Genomic DNA, 10,607 nt, shown 5'->3' on the forward strand with positions numbered 1-10,607 from the left:
ACCAGGCTGCTAGGGAAAAGGCTTCTGGTAGCTGGGTCATTTCAAAGCTTCAGTGTTTGAGTTGTCATTATACTTTTTATATGAAATGGGTTACCTGAATGACGTAGTGTTCGAGTTCTCATGTTACTAGAACACATCGAATATAAATACCTGATTTTGGTATAAATGCTCAGTGTTGTAGTCTTGCCTCTGTATTATACAGACAGCAGTTTTGTAAGTGTCAATGAACTTTTGGGGGAGAAAACTCCCAGGATTCAGATTCTACCAGCAAGTAGGCGTTAATATTTTTTTTTCCCTTGAGAACTTGGTGCAAAAGCACATCTTGTCCAATTAACCTCTGGCGTTTCCACTTCTAAGAAAATGTGCTTCATTTTGACTTTAAAGTTATGTTATATAGTGTAAATGTTTTGTCATGACTGTCATAAAGTTCTTCAGCTTTAGTCCCGCTTTGACTGTTTTATCTAGGGAAAAAATGTGCACCAGGAAAACATTACATCTCCCAAGTGCTCTTTGAAATACTTGTTGCTATTTTAGAACAAAAACAGTTCTACAAAGTTATTTGTGTGGTGACTTGTGCAACTTACCATAGCTAGTACTAGTAGTGTAAAAATTTCAGGAAGAATATGAAAGTATTCTTCATTGACTTGTCTTGGGCCCTATGAGTCAATTACGCACTTTTTGGAAAAAAAAGAAAAGAAAAAAAAAGACCAAGAAAAAAATCCATACTGTTTTCTATAAATTGAGGGCACATAGGCTTAACTTCAGAATTGTTTTGAAATCATAACTCTTATGAGGAAAAGTGCCTGAATGATCTTGCTTGAACTGTTTCCTCTAATTATGATCAAAGCTTTTTGTGGGGATGAAGGGTAAGGGTATATATTGTGGACTAATTTTTAAAGAAATTTGATTCTTGTTTCCTTTTTATGAATTTTTTTTTTAAATGGCGTTTTCTGTTCAGTGATAGAAAAAATTATTACTCAAAATTTATGTAGCAACCCAGTAGTTGAGATAATTTGGTGTCTCATTACAGTTTTGTAGACTAAGCGTGTTCTGGTAAAAACTTAACATTTCATTACTTTTTAGCTTGAAAAATAAGTCTTGCATGTATTCTCATTAACATTTGAATAATATTATTCCAGCTGCGTTGGAGTAGAGGAGCACCATGCTGTTGACATTGATCTATACCATTGTCCCAACTGTGCAGTTCTCCATGGACCTTCTCTAAGTAAGTATGGGCTATTCAGATTTTATTTTACACTTTCAGTATGTTTTCTTTCAATATACAATTGAAAAAGAATATTCAGAAAAACATTAAAGGTAAGTTTGATTATTTAGAAGGTACTGGTGTTACATGACTAACTCTGAGCTGACAAAAAACCACAAAACGTAACAAACCACTCCGAAAGGTTCCCTGGTCTGGAGATGCAGATAGAATAAATTGTAAACCATTGCTATAGATTACAGAAATTAAAATGCTCAGAGCTAGTAGAAAACATCACTTGATGCAAATTCAAGCCTAAGTTAAAGGGCTGCCACAATCTGGTCTTGACAGACAGTGAGAGAATGAAAATTAGGAAATCATAGTTTAAAAAAAATAAATATATATATCCAAAATGTGGCTTAAGGTTCTTATATTTCAGTCATCGAAATTCTAATACCTAGGGAGGCAATGTTGAGAAAATGTAGGAGTTAGCTGTCTTACCTTTCTTGATGATTGATTGTAGGCTATATGTCACAACAGTCCAGTGAAACCTCAAAATATTAACTTCCTGTGTTCACTGGGTTGTTTTTTTTACCCTTTATTTATGTTCCTGAGAGTTACATAGCTCTGAAGTTCAGGTTTCTGATTTAAAAAGGAGTTTTCACCAAGTTCCTTATGCAATTTTTTGACTAGCCAGAAAAGACTCTGAAACAGCAGCAAGAGAGAGCTCTTCTTTGATTCTCCTTTCAGCAGATAAATTTGCAATAGAGATCTGCAGTGGAAAGATGGACCAGTTTCTATCTGAAATTGCTGAAAGGATACTGCTTCATCCCACTTCCTAGATTGTTCCCCATGACTCCTGTCCTTAAATGGAAACAATGTAACAATGAATTTCGCCTTTCCAACAATTAATTAAGTTTCAATGTTGAGACCTGGAAATGTTTATATGGACTGTCTTTGACCTCCAAGCACCGAGTCACGGTCATTTGTGTTACCTAATGTGTGGGGGCTTTTGTTTGTTTGTTCTTTTTCTTGAAGACCACAGAATGATTTAGAGTTAACAGTGACTTAAGAACTAGAATCTTCTCAAAGCTGAATTTACTTCAGCATTTAGAAATAAGTTTAAAACCACTGCACCCTCACTGGTACTCTTGTGGAGTATGAACAAAGCGATAAAGCATCACTTACTGATGTAATTAATATATATTGCATGATATGTATCTTGTATAGTATGTGAGTTCAAGATTAGCTGCTTTTAGGTTTGGGGCTAAAAGGTAATATAAATGCTGTTTTACATGCTTGTACTTTTTAGTATTCTGGTTGTAATTTTCAGAAAAAGATTTGCAAGTCTCTCCTGTAAATCAGAATACAAATAACAGCCCTTTCTTTCCCCACCTTTCTGCCTTTTTTTTTTTCTGTGGAGTAGAGGAACCAGAAGGATGAGTAGAAGGGGGATCATACCAGACTTTCAAAATAATAAACCAGTAAATTTGAAAGCTCTTTTCTCCTCTTGATTTAAGAGAACTAGTATGCTTCAGCATGATGCCTGTGAATAACCTTTTGTGTAACACAGAGGCTGCTAGCTCTAGTGCCAGCTCTGTCTCACCTGCAGCAATTTGATAGTGAGATAAGAGTGATTTTTGTGTTGGTAGTCTTTTCAAAAAGATAAGAATCTGTGGTAAAAATTATCCTTATTACTTCATATTGCCTCAAGTAAGTAGATAATCTAGATCTAGTAGAAGCTTCAGACATGTCACTTACCAACCCAAGTAAAAGAGTTATGTTGAGATATGTCTTCACTTGAAATTTTATTAATTGTTCTCAAAGAAGCTGTCAGAATCAAATCTGTGATAGTGGTTTGGGCTCTACTTACTTTAGTGTTCAGAGAGACTGATAATGCCTCATGTCTTCAAGTGTTGCAACAATGCTCCGGGGTGCTTCAAGCATGTAAAATGATATAAGTAAGTAAGGAAAGCGTTTTTATTTACAGCATTGCCTTTTAAAATCCGTTTGTCTAAAGGAGTTTTGAAAGAGACAGAAATTCAGCTGTTTGATTTAAGAGGGCCACTGTATCTCTGACTTCAGCAGGCACTTGTGTATATAATCCCATCTAATCAAATGACTTAGTGCAAAAAATTTACTAAAAATACACAAGAAACACATACTTCATACTACCAAATGAATGGTTGCTTTCAATATCCTACAAAATTAGAAGTTCCAATAATGAAGAGAAAGCTACTGCCTAGTTATATGTAAAGATCAAATTAACCAATCAATTTCTTTTTGTATTTCAAACAAAAATAAATCTTCGTCTTGATTTGGTAGAGCAACAATTTTGCAAGACCTTCAGTAAGCAGCCATGTGTGTAAAATGCTAAATAGTTAACCCTAAAATCTTAACTAATTAAAATAAAAGAGTGGTTTAAAAAATAGTAGTACAGTGTGGAATATTCTTAGCTTATTTGGTTTAGAGTCTTCATATTCTGTTACTTTCAAAGCTTTCTCCTTGATCTTTAAGTCTGAAAATGCTCTATTTGAATGAATGCCATGAGTCGGGTCTGTTACCAGACTCTAGAGAGCACGAGAATCAGTGAATGTTAACAGGGCTGTGATTGTCAGGACAGTACTTTCTTAATCTGGTTTTACCTTCTCAAATTCTGTAAATACCCTCCCACCTCTTAGTTGTTGACTATGGTAGTGATGCTGGTGTTTGAGCTGAGCTGACAACATGAGATGTTGTACCAGGCCTTAGAAGTGGTATTTTACTGTATGCTCCTGAAAATTTTTGAGTTTTCCAGTGCTAACATTTCTCTTGCCTTTTTGATCACTGAGAATCACCAAAAGGACCGTTTAGAAGGTTTGGGGGCTCACTGTACAGATGTATACCTCTTGGTGGTCCACATTTGAAGTCTAGCGTGTGACGTCTGAGACAAACAGGCTAAGTGGTGTGAAAAGGCAAGGAACAGTGTTGGCCGGAAGTAGGTGCAGTTACTGGCCGACTGTTTTGAGTGTGTAAGGAATGGGATTTAAAAATAGCTTTCTGCTTACTTTTCATAAAAACTTCCAGCATACTCCTTTCCTTTTCTCACCCCTTCGCAACAGTCTAGTGTACTTCTACTGTGTGTGGTTTTAGTATTGTCGCAGTGGGTCGTGCCTCAGTTCTCAGGAACACCAGGGGTGGACACAATTCCTTCTACCAGTTTGGAGTGATTGGTAGGGGAAGATGATTTATATATATATATCTGCACTGTTATATGTGCAGTTCAACTTCCATAGTTGTTTGGGGTTTTTTTGGTTGTAATTCAAGCATGAATATCCATTCAGTTAAATCAGTTTTCTTGCAACTGTTAGTGTAATGTCTTAAGCTCTAGAATTAAGAGACACAAAAGTGGGAGAAGTTTTCATTACTTCATTACAGAAGTTTTCTGTTCTTCAGTGTTCTCTTATGGGAGGATGAAGTACCTTGGCAAGTGCTAAGTAAAGCAAAAGAGTTACTTTAATTTCTAGTTTTTAAGTGTTAGACAGATATTTAAAAGTTGGTTTTGTGCTATAAAATCTCTTAAGCAGCTGTATCATCTTACAATTTTAATGAGTTGTTATAACAGCAGTGAATTTATGAGAAACTACTCTATTGCAAATTAGTATTAGCCACTAATTTCTTGTGTTGTTATTTATGATAGAGAAAATAGCTTTGAAAACTTAATAAACCTGGTTTCATTATTCATGAAGTTTTAGTGTATTTGGATAGTTGGCTCATTAAGCAGGCTCTTCAGCACTGGTTTTCAGGTTAGCGCATACCTATGAATGTCTTCTAAAGGGCGCATTTTGTCACTTCTGTAGGAAACAGCTTACCAATAGGAATAATTATCTCTTATGTGTAGTGACTGTAAGGTGGCAGTTACTCATATATAACCAACTGTTTTTCTAGGGAAGCAGTATTTTCTTTTCTTCTTAGAATCTACTTCTTTTTCTCTTTTTTTTTTTCCTTAAATCCTTAGCTTCCTATTACTTTTAGCTGTGTTTCAATATTGTTAACTTTTTTTTTTCTTTTAGATTTTGGGTGCATCACGATTTTGGTAAACTTAAGGATGAGCTGGTCCATGAAGTTCAAATCAGTATTAATACCATTGTTTAGCTGGGTGTCATATTTGTACTGCAGCCTATTTTGTATATGTATTTAAAACACCATTTGTGTTGACAAGTAACACTACCTTTTCCTCCTCCTGTGTTTCCTCAGCAGATGTAATTAAATTTCTGCTTAATATTAGTTAAATTATAGATCTGGTCTCAGTAAATCTTCTTGGGGCAGTCTGCCAGTAGCAACTATCTAATACTGTGAAGCAGAATTTGGCCTTTAAAGGAAAAAACTGAGACACAACCTAAATATTGCTGCACCCTTAGTATGTTTCTTAGTGTGGTAAATGATGTCCTGCTAAGTCAGTAGAAAGATAGCAAATCTAGCACTGTTGGAGTTTCTTTCCCAGATGATGAGATGGAGGTTGTTTTTGGTGAGGCACCTGTTGGGATTTTAACAGGGCTTTTTACACAAACCATTCTGTGATTCTATGAATTTTTTTATCTCATTTTTTTTCTCTGTCATTTGTCATGGGGAGACCAACACATCAGTTTCTATGAGAGTGTCTGGTTTTTCATTTTTCTTGGCCCTTTATAGGAAACTGTTAAAAATGCAATTTAGTTGCTACTGAGATATCCGTTTCAGATTCCCAAAATTGTGATGGAAAATTAATTCATCCTTTTTTCTTTATTAAGGTGTCGTATTAGTGCATTAAAGTTTCAGACGACTCAGAAATTGAATATTTTGGGGTGCAGTGCTTGTATTATATGTATTGTGCTTTCACAGTAAAGATCACACCTACCTCAAACAGTTTATGCCCAAAACTGTTATGGAGTCATAAGCACTGGATAAAAGAGAGGCAGTTTGGTTTCACACAGCATATGGTAGTGAATAGTAGTAATATTATCGGACTGGATATGGGTATGCTCATGTGGTGAGGTAGCACAATGGGATTGGGTCCTGTTAATTCTGTGTTAATATGTAGAATGAAGGCTATGGATATTGAAGAGGTATGATTCTTTTGTTTATTGAAAAAATAAAATCTGAGCTTTAGGAAATTAAAGTTCTATTTTTGTTGCTGACTCTTTAGATTTGGACAACTTTCAGGCTGCTGCTGTTTACTTGCGCTTCACTGGTTTCAGAGTTTTAAATCATTGTGTATAATGTGTACTCGCATAGAAGGGAGGTATAGAAGTACAGAGGATTACTGTCAGGTGTCCTGAAGCTGTTGTTTGTTTCATATAGAGGTAGAGTGTCACCTGTGTAAACAGTAAGATTTGTTAATCGTAGTAATGTAATTGAGGCCTGTCTGGCTCACTGATGGAATGACTGCCAATCTGAGCCATCTGATGCAACTAATTCAAAGCTTAATCCTTCTGAAACTTGTAGTGAAGAAGAGGAGGAACTGGCACAGACATGACTACACAGAGTTGGATGATGGTTCCAAACCGGTGCAGGCTGGAACACGGACCTTCGTTAAACAGCTGCGGGCTCGCTCTTTCCCAAGGTACAGAGGCTTGCTTACATATTTCAGTGAAAAAAATAGAGAAACCTTGTTGACTGACTGTGTCTTAGGGGAGACAATTAACATTTCTCTGCGTCAGAAAATGAAGGTTGAGGATGACTTCTTCCTCCTTTAGAATCACCCCTGCCCCATCCCTGTTTCAGAGGAATGCATTTGCCTTCTCATGCAGTAGCTTCTCCTGTTCAGTTTTGCACTGGGATATGTTGCCTTTTGGGACTGCTACAGGGTGGTATGGGGGTTTTGTGGTTTTGTTTGTTTTTGTGAGGGAGCATGGGCATTAGCAAGAGTGGTTTGGTTTTGTTTTTTTTATATGCCTGAACTGTCAGAATATTGTCTGCCTATTCCTATAGTCCAGGAATAGTCCTCAATTGAATTAAAAAAAACGTGGAACATTTGTATGAGCTGGTAGTCTTATCTGCTCTTACATGCTTTAGAGGAAAGTGGAGAAACGTGGTTGTACTTTCATCATGAGCTGTCTGTGGTTGGGTGTCTCACTGAAACATAACTTGCAGTTCTTCAAAGGAGTTCATTGTCGTTACATTTTAATGCCTTCTCTGAGAATTCCTCTTCCCCATCCTCTTAAATTACTGTGTTGAGTCATATAGAAAAACTATGAGTTCCCAGGTTATGCATGACAGTAAACATTTCCCTGCTGGTTTAGGTAGTTTTCTTTGTCTTTTAGTTAAATGCTTAATATAATAGTACTGGGTCCACTTCTTTTGGATTCAAATGTAGCCATTCCCATCTATCCTCCCCCAAACTGTGTCATAATTTTTTTTTCATTAGTGCTTATAGCATGCTTTTCTGCTAATATTCCACTATTTCTACCAGTGCTGATGAAGTAATATTGAAAATGCATGGAAGCCAGTTGACACAAAGGTACTTGGAGAAACATGGGTTTGATGTTCCCATTATGGTTCCTAAATTAGATGGTCTGGGGCTCAGACTTCCTCCGCCAACTTTCTCCGTTTTAGATGTGGAACGCTATGTAGGTAAGAGCTGCTCTGGAGTACTTGCAAATGATCTTGTATGTAAATGAAAATACACATTTGTGTGGTTATAAGAGCTTCCACAGTGCTAAATATATATTTTAAATTGAATTACTTCTAACTAGAAGACTAGCAGAGAGTAAAATTAAACCTATGTTTTTTGGGAGATTGGTTGTTTTTTTGAGGGCGTGGGGTGGTTTGTGTGTGGTGGATATGTGATAGGAGTACAGCCTTACTTTTCAACTTTCAAATTTTATTTTAATGGAAACTAAACATGGAATCCTGAGAGTTTTTTCTGCTACATGTTGTAAACCAATATAGCAGTATGACTTTTAAGATTGTTCTGCTTATGAGAATTGAATCAATCACTCTTATGATCAATGAAGTGTAATAATTGGTTAGGATATTGCAAAACTTAGTATGTTTGGCTTGGTAAATTGGCATTTCTGAATTAAATCTTTTTCTGGAAAATTTCCCACCTTGGCTTCTTTTGGCAGGAGAACTAGAGCTTCCCAGGGACCCTTTTTTCATATCACATCTTTTGTCAGTCTGTAATTGTTTCAGTCTAATGTGAGGGTGCACTACAGAGAAACAGAGGCTGATCCAATTGCAGAGTGACATTTCCTTTAAAATAGAGTACAGTATATGGCCTTGTCTGTGATCTTGTGATAACCCAATGTAATGATGTATGCTGAAAGTAGGTATTCTGTCCATCAGCATTTTATGGTGGCACCAGAATAGACTAAATATGTAGCATGTGGAATGTTGTTACAGTTATGATTATTATAAACAGTAATGAGTTCTGCTTTGAAGTGTAATTATAATTTGGATACTTCTGAATCTTTTCTTTTGGAGTACTGCCACTTCAAGATTCAGAGAAAAACTTTCTCTTCTCGTTCTCATATGTATATTTTGACCTGCCAGTTCCCCAATATAGGTGAAAAAAAAGGGAATGCCACAGATTTACCTGTCTATTATTGAAATTAAAAATAAGAAAACTGGATAAACACTATTCCAGATGGAATTTATGAATATGATACTAACTTGCAATTTTAAAGTAATTACGTTTTATAATGTGCATCTAGATACTTTCCAGCATTTCAAATTTTATTGTCAAATTTGACTGTTGTGTAACTAAATGGACATAAAACAATTGCTATTATAAAGTTGTTGTTAGTCCTTTCTCTTGGCTACATGTTGCTTCTTGCTTGTCTGGTTCTACAGATGTATCACTTTAAATTATGCAATATGTAAACCAGTCCTTGTCTTCAGAAATGAAGCACACTCACGACTTAACTTTCAAGCACATAGTAACTTCATTGAATAATTATGCATGTATATAAGGAGGGTGAGCTTGTAGAACATTTGTGAAGGAGTACCTGCATAGTTTTTAGCATTAAAAGCTTACAATTATGGTACAAGTTTAGTGCAGTTTGCTAAGAGTTACAAGCTGTGAGCAGTAGGATTTATTATTTGGAAGAATTCTTGGTGGTCTTTGCATTAAATATTGAAATGCTGTGGTGATGATTAGTAGGAAGAATGAGGAATAGATCTTCCTTGGTAACTTTCTCTACACTAGTCTTTCCAATTGCAGTCACAAACCCCATTTTTTAAACCAGTTGTAGTCATTCTGTACAGCTTTTTTTTTTTTTTTTTTTGATTAACCACAGGAAAGAGGATTTATTTTTAGAGTGATTTTTGAATTCCTTCCTTGGCTGATTATAGCAATTAAAGTTAGACCTAATAAAAAGTTGGTTTATAGTGGTCTGTCCCTGTTCCTAGAGAACGCTGGTAGTAGTAGAGGTTTTTGTGCAGAAATATATTGATAAAGACTGGAAACAGGTTAAATTTCTCTTAAACACCTTAATTGGCTTTTTATCTGTGATAGGCTTAAGAAAGTCATCCTATTTTTCACAGGTGGTGACAAAGTGATAGATGTGATAGATGTAGCAAGACAAGCAGACAGTAAAATGAAACTCCATAATTATATTAAATATTTCACAAATCCGGATCGACCAAAAGTATTGAATGTGATCAGCCTGGAATTCTCGGACACAAAGTGAGTATTGACTTCAATGTCTTGAACAGAGGAAGTGGGTTTTCACTGAGTTGAACAGTATGTGTGGGAATGTGATGTCTGTGGTGGGAAAGATAGGAGGCTGCATATTTTATGTAGACAGCTACTATGATGTAATGCAGGTATAAAACATTGTTATTAATTCATAAGTATAACTTTGGAGGAAATAAAAATTTAAAGCTGTCATTTAAAAAGAAGTGTGCTTACTCTTGATTATATTTATGTTTCTTTTTTGTTTGTTTGTTTTAAAAGGATGTCTGAATTAGTGGAAGTACCGGATATTGCCAGAAAGCTTTCATGGGTGGAAAACTATTGGCCAGATGATTCTGTCTTCCCTAAGCCTTTTGTTCAGAAGTATTGCTTGATGGGTGTTCAGGACAGCTATACTGATTTTCATATCGATTTTGGAGGAACATCAGTTTGGTACCATGTCCTCTGGGTATGAAGGCTTCTTGATTTATGACTCTGCGAAACAAAATTTATTCAGTGTGCAGCTTTCTGCTGTGGCATTATGACCTGTTTAAAATTGTCACCTGTATGAAACTTTGTGCTTAAAAAGCAAAGGGAGGTGCTTGAAAGTGAATTTACTGGTTGATGGTATTGAATTTTTATGCTTTCATTTTAGCATGCTGTTGGTGACTTCTAGAATATAATTGGTTGGTTGATCATTGTAGTAGACTGGTAGGTGATACGGTGAGGTTTTAGTATGAAAAAATGAATTGTATGAAAATTAATGACATG

At 35.8% G+C, this 10,607-nt stretch overlaps 1 protein-coding gene across 1 annotated transcript; it reads left to right on the plus strand.

Annotated features, from left to right (window-relative positions):
* Positions 1-1,134: 1,134 nt before the first annotated feature.
* On the plus strand, positions 1,135-10,305 carry LOC104536119 (lysine-specific demethylase 7A-like; the record flags this gene model as incomplete). The annotated part of the gene is made up of 5 exons (XM_010178651.1): positions 1,135-1,225; positions 6,665-6,782; positions 7,632-7,792; positions 9,707-9,848; positions 10,119-10,305. Coding segments are annotated over 5 exons (699 nt in total), but the record flags the coding sequence as incomplete, so codon positions are not given.
* Between the last annotated feature and the right edge of the window lie 302 nt (positions 10,306-10,607).

This window comes from Mesitornis unicolor, unplaced genomic scaffold, assembly GCF_000695765.1.
Source record: "Mesitornis unicolor isolate BGI_N332 unplaced genomic scaffold, ASM69576v1 scaffold17202, whole genome shotgun sequence".
In the NCBI taxonomy this organism is placed as follows: Eukaryota; Metazoa; Chordata; class Aves; order Mesitornithiformes; family Mesitornithidae; genus Mesitornis; species Mesitornis unicolor.